Here is a 24,110-nt window from a genome sequence, read left to right as displayed (position 1 = left end):
CTGGAAATAGAGAAAAACATTTTATAATGATAAAAAACAAAAAATTGTATAATGTGAATGGTGAAGTCTAGGTGTTAGGTAGATGAGCATTCACTGTGAACTTCTTTTAACTTTTCTGTACATTTGAAAAATTTTTTAATATAATAATGGAAAATATATGGAATTAACATGTATGACAACAACAGCACAAGACCAAAAAGTGGTAAATTAAGTGAAAGTGTTCTTGAGTCTGTCCACATATTAGGACACAGTAAGAGTAAAATATAGTGAAAATGAGTATACTTCCCAAAGCAATTTACAAATTCAATGCAATCCCTATCAAGCTACCAGCGGTATTTTTCACAGAACTAGAACAAATAATTTCAAGATTTGTATGGAAACACAAAAAACCTTGAATAGCCAAAGCAATCTTGAGAAAGAAGAATGGAACTGGAGGAATCAACCTGCCTGACTTCAGGCTCTACTACAAAGCCACAGTCATCAAGACAGTATGGTACTGGCACAAAGACAGAAATATAGATCAATGGAACAAAATAGAAAGCCCAGAGATAAATCCACACACATATGGACACCTTATCTTTGACAAAGGAGGCAAGAATATACAATGGAGTAAAGACAATCTCTTTAACAAGTGGTGCTGGGAAAACTGGTCAACCACTTGTAAAAGAATGAAACTAGATCACTTTCTAACACCGCACACAAAAATAAACTCAAAATGGATTAAAGATCTAAATGTAAGACCAGAAACTATAAAACTCCTAGAGGAGAACATAGGCAAAACACTCTCTAACATAAATCACAGCAGGATCCTCTATGATCCACCTCCCAGAATTCTGGAAATAAAAGCAAAAATAAACAAATGGGATCTAATTAAAATTAAAAGCTTCTGCACAACAAAGGAAAATATAAGCAAAGTGAAAAGACAGCCTTCTGAATGGGAGAAAATAATAGCAAATGAAGCAGCTGACAAACAACTAATCTCAAAAATATACAAGCAACTTATGCAGCTCAATTCCAGAAAAATAAACGACCCAATCAAAAAATGGGCCAAATAACTAAATAGACATTTCTCCAAAGAAGACATACGGATGGCTAACAAACACATGAAAAGATACTCAACATCACTCATTATTAGAGAAATGCAAATCAAAACCACAATGGGGTACCACTTCACACCAGTCAGAATGGCTGCGATCCAAAAATCTGCAAGCAATAAATGCTGGAGAGGGTGTGGAGAAGAGGGAACCCTCTTACACTGTTGGTGGGAATGCAAACTAGTACAGCCACTTTGGAGAACAGTGTGGAGATTCCTTAAAAAATTGCAAATAGAACTACCTTATGACCCAGCAATCCCACTGCTGGGCATACACACCGAGGAAACCAGAATTGAAAGAGACACATGTACCCCAATGTTCATCGCAGCAGTGTTTATAATAGCCAGGACATGGAAACAACCTAGATGTCCATCAGCAGATGAATGGATAAGAAAGCTGTGGTACATATACACAATGGAGTATTACTCAGCCATTAAAAAGAATACATTTGAATCACTTCTGATGAGATGGATGAAACTGGGGCCGATTATACAGAGTGAAGTAACCCAGAAAGAAAAACACCAATACAGTATACTAACACATATATATGGAATTTAGAAAGATGGCAATGACGACCCTGTATGCAAGACAGCAAAAAAGACACAGATGTGTATAACAGACTTTTGAACTCAGAGGGAGAGGGAGAGGGTGGGATGATTTGGGAGAATGGCATTGTAACATGTATACTATCATGTAAGAATCGAATCACCAGTCTATGTCCAACACAGGATACAGCATGCTTGGGGCTGGTGCATGGGGATGACCCAGAGAGATGTTATGGGGAGGGAGGTGGGAGGGGGGGTCATGTTTGGGAACGCATGTACACCCGTGGTGTATTCATGTCAATGTATGGCAAAACCAATACAGTATTGTAAAGTAAAATAAAGTAAAATTAAAAATAAATAAATAAATAAAACAAAAATAAAAGCAAGGACATTACTTTGCCGACTAAGGTCCGTCTAGTCAAGGCTATGGTTTTTCCAGTAGTCATGTTTGGATGTGAGAGTTGGACTGTGAAGAAAGCTGAGTGCCGAAGAATTGATGCTTTTGAACTGTGGTGTTGGAGAAGACTCTTGAGAGTCCCTTGGACTGCAAGGAGATCCAACCAGTCCATTCTGAAGGAGATCAGCCCTGGGATTTCTTTGGAAGGAATGATGCTAAAGCTGAAACTCCAGTACTTTGGCCACCTCATGGGACAAGTTGACTCATTGGAAAAGACTGTGATGCTGGGAGGGATTGGGGGCAGGAGGAGAAGGGGACGACAGAGGATGAGATGGCTGGATGGCATCATGGACTCGACGGACATGAGTCTGAGTGAACTCCAGGAGTTGGTGATGGACAGGGAGGCCTGGCATGCTGTGATTCATAGGGTCACAAAGAGTTGGACACGACTGAGTGACTGAACTGAATTGAAAATGACACAGGACCAAGAAACAAGTTTGACGTTTAGATTAGGAAACCAATCAATACAGTTTTGGTTTTTTTAATTAAAAAGGTTTTCAATTTTAATTTAAGAAACAAGAATCATTCTTTAACATAGTTTCCAAAGGAAATCTACATTTCATTATAAAGACAAAGCAAAACATCCATGTTTTCATCATCCAGGAGGGAGTAGAATTTCTAGCATTTTTCTAGTGCAAAGCATGGGAATCTGGCCATGTAACACAGTGTAATATACCAGAGCAAGAAGTGTTCATGAAAAGTGGGGAGATCCAGTTCCATTCCAGGTTCTGATTCCAACTATAAAGCCCTTAACCTGAGACACAGTGACAGCATTTTCTGCAGGACGGTGGCACTAGAACTGGTGACAGAGAGGGGAAGAGTTCGAGGACTAAGTGAACAGATGTGTCTCTGGGGATGATCTGGGGAAAGACGGGCAAAGGAAATGCCCTCTGGCTGAAACCTGAAAACACCAGTGAGAGCAAAGAAGGTCAGGGAATGCCAGGAAACGAATGGCATCTTGGTTCCTCACAAGGGAATACGTGGGGGGGAGTGGGAGCAGTTTAACGCAAAGCCACAGACAGCTGAAAACAGATTTAGAGAAGACACAGAATCTACCCAAGGTCACACAGTTGGTAAATAACTGAGCTGAGATCTGAACAAAGCCTGTGATCTCCCCATGGCCAAACACCTCCCAGGACACGGAGAAGGTTCCTCTTCCTCCACTCTACACTGTCATGACCCCAAACACGATTCTGAAGGCCCCTCACCTACAGCATTCCTCTTCCAGCACTCTGAATACCAACATCTCAGAAGAAAACATGATTGAACAATTTCCCAACCAGGTGTTTGTAATAAGAGGAGAAGAAGGGAGGAAAACCAAGGCAGTGTTAGGGTGTGTAATCAATGTCATCAGAGTTGTGGTCTTGAACCGCTTAAGACTGCTCTCAAGAAACCAAAGACCACCAATTTGCACAACATAGGATGGGGGTGGGGCCTCATCCAGTGTGTCCTCAGAAGTTGTGCAATATGCAGCCATCTGAATGAATAAATAAGTTGAAATAATGCAAGAGTACATCACACAATATTTCTCAAACATTTGCTTATTCTCAAAACATGCAACATGCAGATAAGGGAAGAAAAAAGAAAGAAGGGATGACAGTGTATCTTGTCAGAGTACCTGCTGGAGACAGGTGCTCTGTGAGTTTGCTGCCTAAGTAGGAAAGTGACTGTGTCCCAGGTCCTTGCAGCTCACTCTCCCAGAAGCATTAAAGGAAGTCCAGAGCTAACCAGAACTCTCTGCCTTGAGGATAAATGGCCAGGATGTCTATTCTGAGATCCCTGCTGGATTCTCTTCACTGGAGGACCACGGAATGAGCGGACTGTCGGATATCTATGTCTCAATCCAAAATCACTGCCCTCCTCCACGTGGCACAATCAGTTCCCAGATCTTGAGTCACTACCTGGCTTTTAACACTTTTTCTTTCAACTAGATTTCTTGTCAGTTTTCAAACTTGTAGCTTTCTGAATTGATCAAGTAATAAAAAGTAGTTGATACTTTTCCTCATTCATTCAGTTGATTAACTGGGAGGGCGTGTGGCTGGGCGGGGTCTTCGTGGAGGTCCAGGCTTTTTTCTAGTTTCAGCAAGCAGGGGCTATCCGTGGTTGTAAGTGCATGGAGTTCTCAGTGCTGCGGCTTCTCTTGTTGCGTAGCACAGTCTCCAGGCTCGTGGGCTCAGCAGTTGAGGCTCTCTGGCTCTAGAACACAGGCCCAGCAGCTGTGGAGCAGATGCTTCGTTGCTCCACAGCATGTGGGATCTTCTGGGATCAGGGATCTAACCTGTGTCTCCTGCAATGGCAGGAGGATTCTTTATGACTGAGCCACCAGGAAAGCCCTTTCCCTTGTTTTTTAAAAATAAATTATGCTTAAGTGCATGAGCAATAAACATAGTCTTGTTGAATTTATTGTGCCAAATAATATACTTAATAATACCCAAAATAATACCTACCAGGGCTTCCCTGGTGGCTCAGAGGGTAAAGCATCTGCCTGCAATGCGGGAGACCTGGGTTTGATCCCTGGGTCAGGAAGGTCCCCTGGAGAAGGAAATGGCAACCCACTCCAGTATTCTTGCCTGGAGAATCCCATGGACGGAGGAGCTTGGTGGGCTACAGTCCACGGGGTCACAAAGAGTCAGACACAACTGAGCAACTTCACTTTCATACCCAAAATACAATGTCTTCCTTGACTACCAGCCCCATCCCACTATCACTATCACCACTGAAGCAACATTATTCTTGGCTCCCGAGCTCATAACTCAATCGGTAAAGAATCTGCCGGCAATGCAGGAGATTTGAGTTTAATTCCTGGGTCAGGAAGATCCCCTGGAGAAGGAAATGGCAACCCACCCCACTATTCTTGCCTAGAGAATCCTATGGACAGAGGAACCTGGCAGGCTACAGTCCATGAGGTCACAAGAGTCGGACGTAACTTAGCAACAAAACCACCAGAGGTAAAACACTATAATTCATCTTGGGTACCTTTCCAGACCTTTAAAAATACATCTAGAACGTCGGTGAAGGCGGATCTCGGAAGACGTCCGTCGCTAGACTCCCGCAGACGCGACCCGGTCTCTCGCAGCCGGTTCGTGTCACCCTCTCTCATGCGTCTCCCTTCGGAGGAGTCGCCGCCACCACCCGGAGAGAAGTCGGAGACGCCTCAAGTGCGTCGTCACCGCCATGCCTAAGAATAAAGGTAAAGGAGGTAAAAACAGACGCAGAGGCAAAAATGAGAATGAATCTGAAAAGAGAGAGCTGGTGTTCAAAGAAGATGGGCAAGAGTATGCCCAAGTGATCAAAATGTTGGGAAATGGACAATTGGAAGCGATGTGCTTCGATGGTGTTAAGAGATTGTGCCACATCAGAGGGAAACTGAGAAAGAAGGTCTGGATAAATACCTCAGACATTATATTGGTTGGTCTACGGGACTACCAGGATAATAAAACTGATGTAATCTTAAAATACAATGCAGATGAGGCTAGAAGCCTGAAAGCATATGGCGAGCTTCCAGAACATGCTAAAATCAATGAAACTGATACATTTGGTCCTGGAGATGATGATGAAATCCAGTTTGATGACATCAGAGATGATGATGAAGACATTGATGATATCTAAAGCGAACTCAGCCTTGCACATTCCAGTTTTCTCTGAAGATTGTTCAACAGTTTGAATGTTTAACTGTGACTCATTAAAATAAAAGTTTCATTAGCAGCAAAAAAAAAAAAAAAAGACATCTAAAAGGTATACGTGTCCATAAACATGTAATTATATGGAGATATCTTTTACACAAATGGTGTCATGCCATGCACATTGTTCTTCAACGTGTTTCATTCACTTACAAATCTGTCTTAGAACTCTTTCCCTGGCAGGCTACCCAGATCTACTTCACTCCTGTTAACTGCTGTGTGGGTACCTGCTATGTGCATCCAGCGTGGTATCATAGTTTATGTAACCACTCCCCTACTGCTTACAAGTTTTCACTATCACAAACAATGCAATAGTGAACATTCTTATACGTAAAACTCTGGGCACATGCCCAAGTCTTTCTTTGAGGCCAATGTCTTTAAGTGGAACTTCTCTAAATTATAACAGCTTCAATAAAATTGTTTTCCCCTGCAAGGCCATACCAATTCACACCATCGCTACTCATAAATGAGACTGTGTGGTTTCCCCAGTCTTCACTACTACTGGACATTATTGGTTTTCCTGGAAACCCAATGGGCAGTTTCATTTCCCTGAGCAAAGAAGTGTAAGGGTGAGCAGTGATTTTCCCACTGTCTTGTTTTCTTTGCCATTTTCTACTTTTTTTAGTCTCCTTCTTTGATAGCTTTGTTTTTCCAATTAAATCCATGGTCCATCTGGAGTTTATTTTCACTGCATACTTTGGTATGAGGAAAAACTCTAATTTTATTTTTTTTTCCCAAATGGAAAGTCAGTAATCTGCCCATAATTTATTGAAGATTCCCTTTTTTTCCACAGTGATCTAAACTTCCATCCAAAATCTTGTATGAATCTCCATTAATCATGGGCCAGCTTCAGAACTCCCTATTCTCTCCCACTAATCTATTACTAAGCCAGGAACTGTTTTAATTACTAAAGCTTAACTATACATTTAATGCCCAAGAGGGTGACACTGGATGTTTCATACATTTTCTTTTCCAGATGAATTTCAGAACTAGCTTGACAAATTTCTCAAGAAAATTCCATAAGAGTTTATTTAGGTTTCCTTTCCTCTCATTTAGTAGAGTTTTGTAGTTTACTGCATATAAATCTTACTTAATTCTTGGTGGATTTCTAAGTTTTTTGTTTCTTTTGTTTTTCTGACTGAGCACATATATTTGAAGTCACATCTGATGTGACTTTATTGCACTGCCAATTAACTACTAGTGTTAATCGCTCAGTCATGTCCAATTCTGTGCAACCCCATGAACTGTAGCCCACCAGGTTCCTCGGCCCATGGGATTTTCCAGGCAAGAATATTGGAGTGGGTTGCCATTTCCTTCTCCAGGGGATCTTCCCAAACCAGGGATCAAATCTGGGTATCCTGCATTGTAGGCAGACTCTTTACAGTCTGAGCCACAGGGAAGCCCAACTACTACCCTAACCACAATGCAAATAAAACTATTATTTTCATAATCTGCAAAATTCACCAATCTTCATTAAATTATTATAGGTCATGCCATTCGGTTTCCTGGGTCTACATTTTGCAATTAATTTCGTCTATGAACAGGTAATGGAATAATCCATGAGAAAATTACTAAAGCTTCTTGACTGTGGTGAGTGACTGGCAGAGCAGCTTTAAGAAATGTCTTGTCCCAAACCCCCTGTGTACCAGGCTCTCCACTTTCTTTCAACCAAAGCATCAACACTTTTGCTATTTCATACACGAGGGTTCTAGATACCATATCATTTGAAAGCAAACTCCAGGATGAAAAAAATTTTGGGTTTTGAAAATCACCACATTGGGTATGAAACTCAGGAGACAATAGACTCTTTGTTCAAAGTTGGAACAAATTCAGGCTGTTTCCTAAAGGAACTGCTGGCTGGGCCTGCAGAAATCCCTGGGACCCATTTCCTTGTAGGTTTGTGGTCTACAACCTACCATGTCTTTTCAGGCTGCCAAACTGGGCTTCACTCACCATCTCTGTTCTCTTAGTTGCCAAAGTCAGAAGATCTGCTTTCATTCGGCAATGTATGCTGAATCTTTGTCAGAGAGTTCAGTCTTTTCTTCAGCACCTACAAAAGGTTGACTGAAACCAGTGATATTTAGAAAAGACTGTTTAAGGACTGTCTAATCAATTAATACATAGTCATCAAAGACTCTGAAGTTCTAGCCTTAGGTGGATTGGACAGATGGAAGGATAAATGTGTGGAGCTTTAGAATTCAGCTCTTAGAGAAATCACTGTTACTCACCTAAATATTTTGCTCTGGTTTTGATTTAAGGTCATTCCAAGAGTTATGAATGAATGAATCAACAAGTGAATGAACAATCAGATTTAAAGAGAATCAATTTGCAAAGCAGAAAACCATAGTTTTGTCACTGTAGGCAGCTTTATTTAAAAGTCTATTAGAAAAGAAACTAATTAAATTAGCCTCTTTTCAATTCAGTTAAATTCTGCAGTCAAAATAAAGAATAATTATCAAAAATATCTCAGTATTTGCTGGAAATTTTGTCAAGTACTGCAAAATATGCATTCAACATAGATGTTGTTCTCAAATTAAGCATTATTTCTAACAATCCAAGATGCTAAAACTTCAAAATGAAGTATTCATGATCAAGAACTTGCTTTGTGAGTTATTGCACCAATTTTATGATTTATTAAAAATTCTGGATTTTGTAATGTAGATGTAATTAAAATTTTAGGATAGATTTACTTTACCACTTAGATCTTTACACTGAACTGCATTTTTAAACTAAGTCATAAAATAAGGTGTGTGATCTGATGGCTACAAGAACTGTTCATTTCTTTCACTGTAGAAATGAACCAGAATAGATTTTACTATTCACTTAATTTTTTTTAAGTATTTCATGACACTGCTTACTAAACTCTGAAACAATTTCCCTACACACACAGAAGGGAAAGAAAGCAGGGAGGGGTGGTCAGAGAAAGGAAGCAAGTCCTTTCAACAAGATAAAGATTGTATCATCCTGTGAAGCTCAAAGGACTATATGTTTAAAATGGATTCCTATATCATTATCATATATCTTCTGTCATTATTATAACATTCTAATAATGTTGTCTAGCAGGTTTATTTCCCAGAACTTTCTGTGGCTCAGGGAGCCTCGGCTGTCTGAGTCATTCCCTGTAACCTGCACCGTGCGTCATTCTACCCTTTCTTACAACAGCTCTGTTCCCGCCCTCTTAGGGGGAGATTGGGGGAGAGGCGGGAATGACTGTATTTGTGGCAGCTCTCCACTCCAGTAGTCTTGCCTGGAATATCCCATGGATGGATATGCCTGGTAGGCTATAGTCCCTGGGGTCGCGAAGAGTTGGACGTGACTGAGCAACTTTACTTCACTTTTCACTTTCATGCGCTGCAGAAGGAAATGGCAACCCACTCCAATGTTCTTGCCTGGAGAATCCCAGGGACGGAGGAGCCTGGTGGGCTGCCATCTATGGGGTTGCACAGAGTCGGATACGACTGAAGCGACTTAGCAGCAGCAGCGAGGCACTGGATCAAGACTGGTTGACCTTTTTGGTTTGTTTTTAATGCAGGGTCCTCCAGATTATTTTCTAAGGATGATATATAAATTTTTAATATTGCATTATTTTAGCATGAAGTTTTATCAGGGTATGAGGAAGGAATTTTTCTCTAAAGAGCAAAACTTCGCTCTTTTATGTTTTATGGTTATGTTTTTAAGTTTTATGGGGACCATTCATATTTTCCACTCAGTTTGGAGAGCTAATACCTAACCATTTCCTGATATATACTTGGTCTTGACATCTTTTGGTACACACATAACCCATCACACACTCAAGGTCCTTGGTATCCAGCCTCTCCCGACCCGGAAGTGAAAGTGAGTAGACCCCCTACTTGTGGTTGGGTGGAGGCAGAGCACGAGGGACACATAAATCAACGGGCGTGAGGGAATTCTGCTGTCTTGTAATTTTTACTTCAGTATGTGCCCGCGGGGGTGGTGGAAAGAAAGAAAATGAAGTCACTCAGTCGTGTCCCACTCTTTGCAACCCCATGGACTGTAGCCCACAGGGCTCCTCTGTCCATGGGATTCTCCAGGCAAGAATACTGGAGTGGGTTGCCATTTCCTTCTCCAGGGGATCTTCCTGACCCTGGGATCGAACTCGGGTCTCCCGCATTGCAGGCAGATGCTTTACCATCTGAGCCACCAGGGAGGGGGAGGAATTCTGAAACATCTTAAAAACAAAACTCTTCCTAACACATGGCCAAAGGAAGGGATACTCACCCAGTCATGAACATTCCCTGACTCTGAAGAATGACAGAAACACACACCACACTCAGTTAATCATCCTGTCTGCTTCTCGACTTTTAGGCTCATACAAGCATGTCTGCAAAGTTTCCAGTAAAAGAAGCTGCAAATATTAATGACAGCCCTTTGGGAAGCCTTGCTGTAACTCCTCTATGGCCAAAATATCACTGGAGCAAGACCTAGCAGATGGGTGCAGGGTCTGGAGGACAAGTCTGCCCACGTGTGGCAAGGGGCATTGTGCTTTCAAAGTGTATTACAATGGAAATGAACTAACTTTGAGGCCTCGAGGAAATGAAATCAGTTATCATAGGGCTTTTTTCAAGGAATAGTGATGAATCATTAATAGTCAAACTAAAGCACCTCAAAGATCTGCTGAACTGACTGGGTTATGGAGCTGAGGTGGCCAATGTATATGCTCTGTTGCCAGGATGGTGTTTTTTCCACATAATCAGATAAGCCTGACCATCAGAATAGCATTGACCCTCCAGTTTTGTGTAATGCAAACTGCTGATATAGGCAGGTACCCTGCAAAATCTGAGTGGGATTCCTTTACACCCTAGGGCAGGTCTGGTCATTGAGTCCCTTAAATGTTATAAAGCAGATGAAGTACTCCTGAAAAGGAGTTATAATTTCAGTTTATATCTTAATTTGGGCTTAAATCTACGAGCTAAAGAAGTTCTTACAGACAAGGTTAGGAACCTACCTTATACAAAATTTTTGGTATAGGGAAATGCTTTCTGGTCATCAGACAATTTTCAAATGGAGTTTTGGAACTGAATCCATTCTGAATTGGAGACTATCTGTATCACTCTATGTGTATACTGTATAACTCATAAACATAGTCAGTTACTCCATGAATTTCTCACTGTAAATCCTTTTGGAAACGATGCAAAGGAAACACCCTGTGTACATTTCTGTGTCTTACTCATTGATGCATCATGATGCCTCAGAACACCTGATGCAATACGTCACCCATAGTAGACACTCAACAAATATTTGCTGGTGAGCATTTTTACATACAGTCTTCATTCTGTATTTTTCTTCAAATAACAGATGTTTATTGGTGCTTCATAGCTAATTGAGTTGAGTCCTTTTACTAAGAAAACAAAATGAGAAAGTTCTTACAAAACACATGAGAATATTTTCCTCAAGAAATTCTTCTGGCTTCATGATCTTGTCAGAACTGCCAATGTTTTCCTTGTAGCTCAACAACAATAACAAAAATGAAACAGCCATTCATAGCACTAAAATATGGTTTTAAAAAATAAAAACATACAATGGGAAAATGACAACAAATCTGAAAATGATTTAAAGACTCTCTCGCTTCTTCGTCTTTGATTTTGTCTGTCTGTCTCTCTCACATACACTCACAACATGAACACACACACACCCCAGTTCCATCTGTCAGGAATCAAGAGAGGGTGGGATGTATGATTTAGGTCAGGGTGAGCACAGTGAAAATTGTCAGCCACTTCCAAAACAGGCATGTGCTAATGAGAAAGGGGGGAGCCATTTCCCCAGCCAAACAGAAATTGAATTGCTGGTTCACTTAACTGTGTATTTCAGTCATAAACTTAACCAGTGAGTAATTTTCATACTCAGTGTGAAAACCAACATTTAAAGACTGCTGTGTGCACATATTTACCATTTATGCAAGTATCTATTAAGACTGTCTAGCAGATATGTTGTATCTCCTGTGTGTTAAGTGTCAATAATTACAAAGCACCATTCTTGTTGTTGTTTGGCCGATAAGTCGTGTTGACTCTTTTCCGACCTCATGGGCTGTGGCCCACCAGTCTCCTCAGTCCATGGGAATTCCAGGGCAAGAATACTGAAGTTGCTGTTTCCTTCTCCAGGGTGTCTTCCCAACCCAGGGATTGAACCCGTGTCTGCTGCATTGGCTAGATGGTAGATTGGTAGATTTCTTACTGCTGAGCCACCTGGGAAGCCCATAAAGCATCGTTAGAGTTAGCAATCTTGTGTGGTCTCCATGAAGTAAATGCACTCTACTTTTCTTGACGAATCCATGATTCCATCATTTAAGTAGACTCTTTCCAAACCAACATTTGTGATCTGTTTTAAAAATATATTACACATGCTGGTAACACAAAACATCACCCCAAATAACTAAAATGCATCTTCTGAAATCAACGCCTCTCCTTGGGGGTTTCTGCAGGTCGGTGTTCTCATGGTTTAGTTGAAAAAATACCTACTGACTCTTCCTCTCCATGCCACCAAATGGCGAGGTTGCCGCTGTCTGGTGGTTTCACACAAAAGGTACACCTCGCTGTCCACAGAGATGAGACCTAAATGTCTGTGTGTTACCTTCATTTTTGTGGAGTGTATCACATTTAAATGCACCAAGAGAACTTTTTTTCTAATTTTTATTGGCGTATAGTTGATTTACAGTGCTGTTAGTTTCAGGTATACAGTATAGTGAATCAGTATACCTATACATATATTCACCCTTTTTAGATTTTTTTTTTCCCATACAACTCATTACAGAGCATTCAGTAGAGTTCCCTGAGCTATACATTAGGTCCTTAGTAGTTATCTATTTCATATATAGTAGTGCATATTTCTCAGTCTCAATCTGCCTAAACAGTATCAAGAGAACTTGATACTGTATTTTAACATACTCTCTGCTGAATAACCTTTGTTTGCTTCATATACTTTCTATATATAGAATTTAATTATCAGGTCATCCTAAAGCATATATTCTGAGAGTCCTTTCACTGTAAATCTTGGCTATCTCTAATTTTCATATGAAAGGGCAAACTGTAGGTCAGTGTCCCAGTTTTCTGGCTTTAATAATGATCAAGATCAGGCTTGTGTCTCACCTCCACTGGTGTCAATCCCACTCTTCAATAACAGAGAGTTCTTCTCACAGATGAGAGGCACTGAGACAAAACCCACTGAGTTGTCACTCCAGAAACGACTCCCCAAAGCAGCCAGGACTAACTTGCTGCCCCAGCTGGCAGAGAACACCTACTCTGAGCATCACCACCTTTCACCTGTGGTGGAAAAGAAAACAGCTTTCGAGAGAATGAAGGGACTCTTGCCCAGGTGTTCACGCTCTCAGAGTAAGGTGGCAGGCCTTGTGAAGAAGCCACGTTCCTGGACAGTTCCTCCTCTTTAGCTACTCTCAGGTTATCCCCACCTGAAATCTTACTCCAGCATACCACCCAGTCCCTCAGGAGGACAACCCTCCCTTCAGGGTCCTCTCTTCCCTAGTCTCTCTGCGCTGTAGCTTCAAAGATTCCCCTGGCCCCACCTCCAAGATTCTCATTGCATCTTCATTTTCACTTCTGCTCTGGCATAATTTCCAAGCCTCTGCTTCCAGATCCATCAGTTCTAAGCAAGCGGGAACTTTCAAGAACTGACAATAATGCTCCAAAGCAGGGAGCTACAAACATGTTTCATCTTCATTAATATACAACCAACTCTAGAAAGGCAGTGAATTCTCTAACACAAATGCTTTGATTTTATGGTAACATAAAAAAAAAAAAAAAAAAAAAACAGAATGAATGATGTTATGGACTGAATTGTGTCCCCCATCAAATTTACATGTTTGATCACTAACTGCCCCCTCCACTCCCACCATATGAGGACTCAACAAGAAAGTACTGTGTCCAATCCAGGAAGAGAACTCACCAGAATTCAACCATGCTGGCACCCTGATATGAGACTTCCAGCTTCCAGAACTGTGAGAAAATAAATTTGTGTTATTTAAGCCACCCAGTCGATGGGATTTTGTTACAGCAGCCTAAGGTGACTGAAACTACTGCACAATTGCACTCATCTCACATGCTAGTAAAGTAATGCTCAAATTTCTCCAAGCCAGGCTTCAGCAATACATGAACCAGGAACTTCCAGATGTTCAAGCTGGTTTTAGAAAGGGCAGAGGAACCAGAGATCAAATTCCCAACATCCGCTGGATCATCGAAAAAGCAAGAGAGTTCCAGAAAAACATCTATTTCTGCTTTATTGACTATGCCAAAGCCTTTGACTGTGTGGATCACAATAAACTGTGGAAAATTCTGAAGGAGATGGGAATACCACCTGACCTGCCTCTTGAGAAACCTGTATGCAGGTCAGGAAGAACAGTTAGAAATGGACATGGAACAACAGACTGGTTCCAAATAGGAAAAGGAGTATGTCAAGGATGTATATTGTTACCCTGCCTATTTCACTTCTATGCAGAGTACATCATGAGAAACGCTGGGCTGGATGAAGCACAAGCTGGAATCAAGATTGCCGGGAGAAATATCCATAACCTCAGATATGCAGATGACACCACCCTTATGGCAGAAATTGAAGAAGAACTAAAAAGCCTCTTGATGAAAATGAAAGAGGAAAGTTAAAAAGTTGGCTTACAGCTCAACATTCAGAAAACTAAGATCATGGCATCCAGTCCCATCACTTCATGGGAGATAGATGGGGATACAGTGGAAACAGTGTCAGACTTTATTTTTCTGGGCTCCAAAATTACTGCAGATGGTGACTGCAGCCATGAAATGAAAAGACGCTTACTCCTTGGAAGGAAAGTTATGACCAACCTAGACAGCATATTAAAAAGCAGAGACGTTACTTTGTCAACAAAGGTCCATCTAGTCAAGGCTATGGTTTTTCCAGTGGTCATGTATGGATGTGAGAGTTGGACTATAAAGAAAGCTGAGCGCCAAAGAATTGATGCTTTTGAACTATGGTGTTGGAGAAGACTCTTGAGAGTCCCCTGGACTGCAGGAAGACCCAACCAGTCCATCCTAACGGAGATCAGTCCTGGGTGTTCATTGGAAGGACTGATGTTGAAGCTGAAACTCCAATACTTTGGCCACCTGATGTGAAGAGCTGACTTATTCGAAAAGACCCTGATACTCGGAAAAATTGAAGGCAGGAGGAGAAGGGAACAACAGAGGATAAGATGGTTAGATGGGATCACCGACTCAATGGACATGGGTTTGGATAGACACCAGCGGTTGGTGATGGACAGGGAGGCCTGGTGTGCTGCAGTTCATGGGGTAGCAAAGAGCTGGACACGACTGAGTGACTGAACTGAACTGAAGTAAATGACAAAATATCAAAACTTCAAAAGATACTAATGCCCTGTCTTGAGACTTATCAGATGCAAATTCTATCATGATCTCCTCAAATATGAGTTAACACTCTTACCACTTTAGGATTGACTGGCCAACCTTCGATTCCTCAGTTCCAAAATGTGAGCGAAACATATGCAATATTGATAAACCAAACAAAATTATGGAACCTGCCTCAGGCATGGTGTAAAATACATAATTCACTTTTCTCAACATATTCTGACTATGTAAACTGTTAAGATTGACAAAGACTTAGTGATGGGTACTATATCAGCTTGGGATAAGAGTAGAAATAGATTGCTTTGATTTCAAGAGAAGACAGTTAAGCTGAATGCCTTCACATGCCAGGGCTAGCTTCTCATCTGTTCTGGAAGCTTTCCCTGTCCTCTCCTCTTGACCTCACCCTACGCACAGACCCACACACATACACTCTCCATCATACCCCCAAACTACTCACACATAAAAATATCTGGATCTTCAGAGACGGAAAGTAGATTAGTGATTGCTTCAAGCCGAGGGAGGGGTGAGAACCATAGGAAATAATAGCTAAAGGGTAGAGGCGATGCACTCTCCTACAGTGGAGTCTGGTAACGGTTGCACATGTCTGTTAATATACTAAAAACAACGGAATTGTATTCTTTGAATGAGCAAATTGTATGGCATAAAAATGCAATTAACTTATAACCGAATTAAACTCAATAAAGCTGTTGTTGGAATATATCTGGGTTAAAGCTGAAGGTCTACTTTTGGGGACGGTGGCTGGGACAGAAAGGAGGATCCAGAAGGAAGAACAGAGCTGAAGTTATGCCTTGTGGCCTGGACTTGACAGTAAGGAAACACGGGGTCACGGTCCTCAGGCTGATTTCCTCGTTGAACCACTCTCTTTGGAGGGCCAGGTCACACCAGCAGGGTCAGGCAAGTTTCTTCCACCTCCTGCAGAATGAAAATTCCTTCTCCTTCCATCCCTACCCCAGACAACTGCATCTTTGTCCTAGCCTGACTTCAGAAGGGTTTGACTAGCATGAAGGATCATACAAGTGGAGGAAGAGGGGTGAATCATGTCTTAGAAACCTGGGGACATTAAGCCAGCTGCAGGGCCCTGGGCTGGCCTCTCCAGCAGGAACACATTAACATGCAGATCTGACAGACCGGTTTCCCCTCGGCCTTGCAACATACCTCCTGCCTGATTCCTATCCAAAATTCTAATTAACAGAATTCATATTTTCACACAGCTCTGGCAGTTTGAATATGCAAGTGCCTATTCAATGCTCCAAAGATCCCAAGCACCCTTTCAGTGCACATGTCTCTATACAAGGGCTCCTGAAATGCAGACACTGTCTCCCTCGCTGTCACCATCCTGAGAGCATGGCAGCTGCGCTCCCCGAAGCCAGCGAAGTGGGTTCTGCGCACAGAAGACATGCCTCAGCTCCCATCCACCATCTGCCTGGTTGGTGGGTGCGCAGCCTCGGCCCAGACAGGCAGCTGCCCCTGACAATGGGGAAAACAGCGGCACTTCCTCCGTGCCTTTGGCAACAAGAAAAAAAAATTCTGCAGAAAGAATATGTAAAATTGCTGCAAATTTTGGATGCAACTGCTATTATGCCTCCTCACAGCTAAATGATCCCACTCAGAAGGATGGGTTCTGTTTAGCAACTGTAACAATTAGGCGCATTTATACAGAATAAGACACTAACAAGGCTAAAAGACTATTGTCCTGGACAAAGGGTTCCTCTCATATGCTCTTCCATAATAAATGATACCTTTAAATAAAAAAAGACTCTTTCAAAACCCTTCTTTTAAGTAAAAAGACTGTCACTAATTACTTTGTGGTGAGCACAAATAAAAATTACTTTCTTCAAAAATTCTGACTCTAAATAAATTACTGTAGTCAAAAAGATGTACTCAATTAATTCTTTATTAAGGGTGTTGTAGAATCTAAGTGATTGTTCTCAGTGCTATGTAATAAAGTTAGACAGAGCCAGGAAAACATTTATCACTTAGCTAAGTAATTAGAGTATTTACTTAGAAAAAGTTCTAAAAGTTTAAAAACAAAAAAGACTCAAGGATTATTTATACAAGTCAAGTCTCTGAAGAAATGGGAAAATACACACAAATACAGTTGTAAAGAACATTTCTCTTTGAACACCCAAATTTTCAAAAGTATCATTTGAATCTCTACACAGTGACCCAGCCCAGCCCAAGCTCAGGTGTCCCCTTCTTGGTTACCCACAGCTTCATCAACGCATAGATGCTTCAGTGATGTTCTCACAGTTGTGAACTTTAGCTCTTTGACTGAAATAACTCAGATGGGAGTTGGGCAGAGGGGGCGCAAAGCACCTCCTGGAAAAAGTGGCACATAATCCAAAATGGAAACCATTTGGGGGGTTGCTAGATTACAGATCTATCCAAATCAGTTAGAATCGTGCTCATCCGTGAGTGAAAAGAAACTCTTTCCGATTCACAGCCAACAATGGCTTAAATAAGATAGAAGCTTATTTCTCTTCCTTGTAAAAGGATATAGAAGCAGGAATCCAAAACTGGTTTGATGGCTTCATGTCACTGGCAGGGAGCTGGCTTCTCCTATTAAGCTCCTAGTATAACGTCTTCAGTAGATCTCACTGTACAGTGCATGATAGCTGCTCAGACTCCAGCCATCTTATCCACATTCCAGCCAGCCGAAGAAGGAAAGGAAGAGAACATGACCACTCCCTTTAAGGCTGCTCCCAGGAAGCGGCACATAACATCCCACTGCCCAAACTGAAATGGTCCTAATAACTGCAAGAAGGGCTGGAAAATGGAGTCTTTATTCTAGGCATCCATGCATCTAGCTATTACTAAGGAAGAAGGGAAGAATGGATATTGGAAAAGCAAACAGCTGTCCCTCTCACAGCATCTAAGAAACAACTGCTGCTAACTATGAGGCCCCATCCTGCAATAATTTAGAGTTTCAGTATTCTTTCAATATTCTTTCCAGTAAAACTTTACTAAAAATGCCAACTGGTCTCCTTACAGCTATTGATCATGTACCTCTACCAAAAGATGCTTGAGCATCTCCCCATTCATTTATGTTTATTTACAAAACACTTATGTAATATTGTACTAGCACATGTATGTTCTAAAACACAAAAATAGAACCAAAAGAAGAGGTTTAAAATACATTAGTAGAATTTCCTTATAATTTTCTTCCCATGTCCCAAAGGACTGACTATCTTGTGCACCCCACTCAGGGTGACCACACTGGTCTGTCTGCCATTTGCAGACTCTGTTCACTGAGCCCGTAGTTTAAGAGCTCCACCATTCTTCCTGGGCCTTAGAATACAATGACTAATTAACCACACCTCTGCCCTCAGGGAGCTGGAGTCCTAGGAAAAGGGGAGAAATATTTAGGTGAATTCTGGGAAGCTCTGTACAGATTCCCCTGACAGGAAAGGCTGTTGCAGCAAGGTTTAGGAGTGCTGTGGGCAGATAGCCATCAGCTGTCTAGGGCCTGCTCAGCAGTAGAGAGCCCCACCCAAGGGTGTGCCCATGTCCAGTGACTGACTGCTGTGTGGGCATAAAGGCCACCTCCAGAGCGCCCCGGGGCTCAGCCAGGCTGTCCCTGGCCTGGCTAGGCCTGAACTCTCCCTCTGCCCCTCGAGCTTCCTCCTCCCTTCTTGCCACAGACACTGATTTCAATGGGATGCAGACATGTTAACATGTCCATGATAACATACTACCAGCAGCGTAGTGAAATCTTTTAAGTGCATTCTGTTAGAATTCAGGGAGGGCATAGATAATGGGGTGCTCCCATTGGCTTGGGGCACCTCAGTCTGCTTACATGGGTGGGTTGAGGCGGGCAAGGAGAATGGATGTGGCAGAAGGAAGGTCATTTTTTTAAACTTCTTAGGGGAGGTTTAGCCTCAGACCAAGTCTTAACAATTCCTGGCAATGCCAGGATGGGAAGAGAAAGAGCAGAGCACTCTTGGCGAAAGAAGAAGCATGTACACCAACCAGCAAAACCACATGGCATGTTTGGAGAACCCGCAAATTTATGTTATGTCTAGATCACAACTAACTAAAGAAGTAACAGAGACTAGCTGATGGTATTTCTAATGACAGTCTAATGAGTTTGGACTGTATGTTCCAGGTTCCTGCTACTGTGAGTGTGTTCCCTGGACCTGAAACAGCCCCATCACCTGAGAGCTAACAGGACAACTGCAGAAGCTCAAGCCCCACCCCCAGACTTACTGACTCAAACTCTGCATTTTAACAAGCTCCTGAGGAGGAGCCTGGCTGGCTACAGCCCATGGCATCTCAGAGTCGGACACAACTGAGCAACTAAGCACAAGCAGAATATAGTATGATTTGGGGGTTCTCAGGTGGCACTAGGGGTAAAGAATCCTCCTGCTAACACAGGAAATATAGGAGACAAGGGTTCTATCCCTGGATTGGGAAGATCCTCTGCAGGAGGAAATAGCAACCGACTCCAGTAGTTGCAGACAGTCTGACACGATTAAGCGTCTAAGCATGAGCAATATAATTTGATTAGCATGATTCTAGACCACTGATACCCAGTGTTGTGCACAAAATAGTCTACTAGGAGTGTGGGAAGAAAATAGTGAAATATCGATTATTATTATTCATCTTATACTTTTAAAGTCTACTTCAGCATATCTCTATCCATTGTAGCATATCAGTACAATGCTACCTGCATATAATTTACAAATAAATGCATACGTAAACTGAACGCATGCTCAGAAACATCTGGAGACCTCCCCTCACTCTGGCCAACAGGAAGGCACTGAAGGCTTTTATACTGAAAGGGTCATGATCACATTTATTGCTCAACAGTTGACCTGGGAGCCAGTAGCATGGTAAGCTGATTGGAGGAGGGCAAGACAAAGGGTGGGGAGATGTGTTAGGTTTTTTGGTCAGGGAAGACTTTTTTTAGACTATTATTAAAAGCAGGTTTTAGGTTCACAGCAAAATTGAGAGAAAGGTACAGATGTCTTTCCATACGTTCCTTGCCCCACACGCATAACCTTCTCCTTTATCAACATCGCTCACCAGAGTAGTACACCTGTTACAACGGATGAATACATCATTATCACTTATTCACAGTTTATTGGGATTCACTACTAGTGTTGCACTAGTTTCATAGGTTTGGACACAAGGGTGGTGAGAGGACATAACACACAGAGTACTTCCACTGTCCTAAAAGTCCTCACCCCACCTGCCAACACCCTGACAACCTCTGTCCCTTTTCCTGTCTCCATAATTTCACCTTTTACAGAATGTCACACAGTTGGAATCATGCAATATGAAGCCTTTACAGATGGGTAATATTCATTTAAGTTTCTTTCATGGCTGGATAACTCATTTCTTTTTCAGTTCAGTTCAGTTCAGTCACTCAATCGTGTCCGACTCTTTGTGCATGCCAGGACTGCCTGCACACCAGGACTGCCTGTCCATCACCAACTCCCAGAGAGTACTCAACTCATGTTCATAGATTCAGTGATGCCATCCAACCATCTCATCCTCTGTCATCTCCTTCTCCTCCCACCTTCAATCTTTCCCAGGATCAGGGTCTCTTCCAATGAGTCAGTTTTTTGCATCAGGTGGCCAAAGTATTGGAGTTTTGGCTTCAGCATCAGTCCTTCCAATGAATATTCGATGGACTGCTTGGATCTCCTTGCAGTCCAAGGAACTCTGAAGAGTCCTCTCCAACACAAAAGTGCAAAAGCCTCAATTCTTCAGTGCTCAGCTTTCTTCACAGTCCAACTCTCGCATCCATACATGACCAGTGCAAAAGCCTCAATTCTTCAGTGCTCAGCTTTCTTCACAGTCCAACTCTCGCATCCATACATGACCACTGGACAAACCATAGCCTTGACTAGATGGACATTTGTTGGCAAAGTAATGTCTCTACTTCTTAATATGCTGTCTAGGTTGGTCATAACCTTTCTTCCAAGGAGCAAGTGTCTTTTAATTTCATGGCTGCAATCACCATCTGCAGTGATTTTGGAGCCCCCCAAAATAAAGTGTTTCACTGTTTCCATTGTTCCTCCATCTATTTGCCATGAAGTGATGGGACCAGATGCCAGGATCTTAGTTTTCTGAATATTGAGCTGTAAGCCAACTTTTTCACTCTCCTCTTTCACTTTCATCAAGAAGCTCTTTAGTTCTTCTTTGCTTTCTGCCATAGGGTGGTGTCATCTGCATATCTGAGGTTATTGATATTCCTCCCAGCAAGCTTGTGTTTCATCCAGTCCAATAGTTCTCATAAAGTACTTTGCATCTAAGTTGAATAAGCAGGGTGACAATATATAGCCTTGACATACTCCTTTCCCAATTTGGAACCACTTTGTTGTTCCATGTCCAGTTCTAACTGTTGCTTCTTGACCTGCATACAGATTTCTCAAGAGGCAGTTCAGGTGGTCTGGTATTCCTATCTCTTTCAGAATTTTCCACACTTTGTTGTGACCTACATAGTCAAAGGCTTTGGTGTAGTCAATAAAGCAGGAGTAGATATTTTTCTGGAACTTTCTTGCATTTTCCATGATCCAGCAGATGTTGGCAATTTGATCTCTGGTTCCTCTGCCTTTTCTAAATCCAGCTTGCACATCTGGAATTTTATGGTTCACGTACTGTTGAAGCCTGGCTTGCAGAATTTTGAGCATTACTTTGCTAGCGTGTGAGCTGAGTGCAATTGTGTGGTAGTTTGAGCATTCTTTGGCATTGCCTTTCTTTGGGATTGGAATGAAAACTGACCTTTTCCAGTCCTGTGGCCACTGCTGAGTCTTCCAAATTTGTTGGCATATTGAGTGCAGCACTTTCACAGCATCATCGTTTAGGATTTGAAGTAGCTAGACTAGAATTCCATCACCTCCACTAGCTTTGTTCATGGTGATGCTTCCTAAGGCCCACTTGACTTTGCATTCCAGGATGTCTGGCTCTAGGTGAGTTATCACACCATTGTGATTATCCGGGTCATGAAGATCTTTTTTGGGTAGTTCTGAGTATTCTTGCCACCTCTTCCTAATGTCTTCTGCTTCTGTTAGGTCCATACCGTTTCTGTCCTTTATTGAGCCCATCTTTGCATGAAATATTCCCTTGGTATCTCTAATTTTCTTGAAGAGATCTCTAGTCTTTCCTAGTCTATTGTTTTCCTCTATTTCTTTGCATGAGAGAAGGCAATGGCACCCCACTCCAGTACTCTTGCCTGGAAAATCCCATGGATGGAGGAGCCTGGTAGGCTGCAGTCCATGGGGTCACTAAGTGGGACATGACAGAGCGACTGCCCTTTCACTTTTCACTTCCATGCATTGGAGAAGGGAATGGCAACCCAGTCCAGTGTTCTTGCCTGGAGAGTCCCAGGGACGGGGGAGCCTGGTGGGCTGCTGTCTATGGGGTCGCACAGAGTTGGACACGACTGAAGTGACTTAGAATTTCTTTGCATTCATCACTGCGGAAGGTTTTTTTATCTCTCCTTGCTATTCTTTAGAACTCTGAATTGAAATGGTTATATCTTTCCTTTTCTCCTTTGCCTTTAGCTTCTCTTCTTTTCTCAACTATTTGTAAGGCCTCCTCTGATAACCATTTTGCTTTTATGAATTTCTTTTTCTTGGAGATGGTCTTGATCTCTGCCTCCTGTACAATGTCACAAACCCCCATCCATAGTTTTTCAGACACTGTATCAGATCTAATCCTTGAATCTATTTCTCACTTTCACTGTATAATCATGAGGGATTTGATTTAAGTCATACCTGAATGGTCTGCACGGTCCGTCACAGCCAGCACGCTTTGTCTAGTCAAGGCTATGGTTTTTCCAGTGGTCATGTATGGGTGTGAGAGTTGGACTGTGAAGAAAACTGAGCACCGAAGAAATGATGCTTTTGATCTGTGGTGTTGGAGAAGACTCTTGAGAGTCCCTTGGACTGCAAGGAGATCCAACCAGTCCATCCTAAAGGAGATCAGTCCTGGGTGTTCATTGGAAGGACTGATGCTAAAGCTGAAACTCCAATACTTTGGCCATCTTATGCGAAGAGTTGACTCTTTGGAAAAGACTCTGATGCTGGGAGGGATTGGGGGCAGGAGGAGAAGGGGACAACAGAGGATGAGATGGCTGGATGGCATCATGGACTCAATGGACATGAGTTTGAGTAAACTCCGGGAGTTGGTGATGGACAGGGAGGCCTGAGGTGCTGCAATTCATGGGGTCGCAAGGAGTCAGACATGACTGAGCGACTGAACTGAACTGAACTGAATGGTCTAGTGGTTTTCCTTACTTTCTTCGATTTAAGTCTGAATTTGGCAATGAGGACTTCATGATCTGAGCTACAGTCAGCTCCCGGTCTTGTTTTTGCTGCCTGTATAGAGCTTGTCTATCTTTGGCTGTAAAGAGTGTAATCAATCTGATTTCAGTATTGATCGTCTGATGATATCCATGTGTAGTCTTCCCTTGTGTTGTTAGAAGAGGGTGTTTGCTATGACCAGCGCATTCTCTTGGCAAAACTCCATTAGCCTTTGCCCTGCTTCATTCTGTACTCCAAGGCCAAATTTGCCTGTTACTTCAGGTATCTCTTGACTTCCTACTTTTGCATTCCAGTTCTTTATCATGAAGAGGACATCTTTTTTGGGTGTTAGTTCTAGAAGGTCTTGTAGGCCTTCATAGAATCGTCAGACTTCAGCTTCTTCAGCATTACTGGTTGGGGCATAGACTTGGATTACTTTGATATTGAATGATTTGCCTTGGAAATGAACAGAGATTATTCGTTTTTGAGATTGCATCCAAGTACTGCATTTTGGACTCTTGTTGACTATGATGGCTACTCCATTTCTTCTAAGGGATTCTTGCCCACAGTAGTAGATATAAAGGTCATCTGAGTTAAATTCACCCATTCCAGTCCATCTTATTTCGCTGATTCCTAGAATGTCAATATTTACTCTTGCCATCTCCTGTTTGACCACTTCCAATTTGCCTTGATTCATAGATC

The 24,110-nt window shown here is 42.1% G+C and overlaps 1 protein-coding gene across 1 annotated transcript; it reads left to right on the top strand.

Annotated features, from left to right (window-relative positions):
• Positions 1–5,111: 5,111 nt before the first annotated feature.
• LOC138075999 (eukaryotic translation initiation factor 1A, X-chromosomal-like) lies at positions 5,112–5,788 on the top strand. The gene is made up of 2 exons (XM_068968150.1): positions 5,112–5,474; positions 5,526–5,788. The coding sequence occupies exons 1-2, from the start codon at positions 5,271–5,273 to the stop codon at positions 5,703–5,705; spliced, it is 384 nt and encodes a 127-aa protein (XP_068824251.1). The 5' UTR covers positions 5,112–5,270; the 3' UTR covers positions 5,706–5,788.
• The last annotated feature ends 18,322 nt before the right edge of the window (positions 5,789–24,110 follow it).

Source organism: Capricornis sumatraensis, chromosome 3, assembly GCF_032405125.1.
Source record: "Capricornis sumatraensis isolate serow.1 chromosome 3, serow.2, whole genome shotgun sequence".
Classification (NCBI taxonomy): Eukaryota; Metazoa; Chordata; class Mammalia; order Artiodactyla; family Bovidae; genus Capricornis; species Capricornis sumatraensis.
This window is presented reverse-complemented; position numbering and strand designations above follow the sequence as displayed.

Bases quoted from the DNA above. Each gene is read 5' to 3' on its own strand.
- LOC138075999 (XM_068968150.1), top strand. From the start codon at position 5,271: ATGCCTAAGAATAAAGGTAAAGGAGGTAAAAACAGACGCAGAGGCAAA. The intron at 5,475-5,525 runs GTCTGGATAAAT...CGGGACTACCAG, and splicing joins GAGGGAAACTGAGAAAGAAG to GATAATAAAACTGATGTAAT.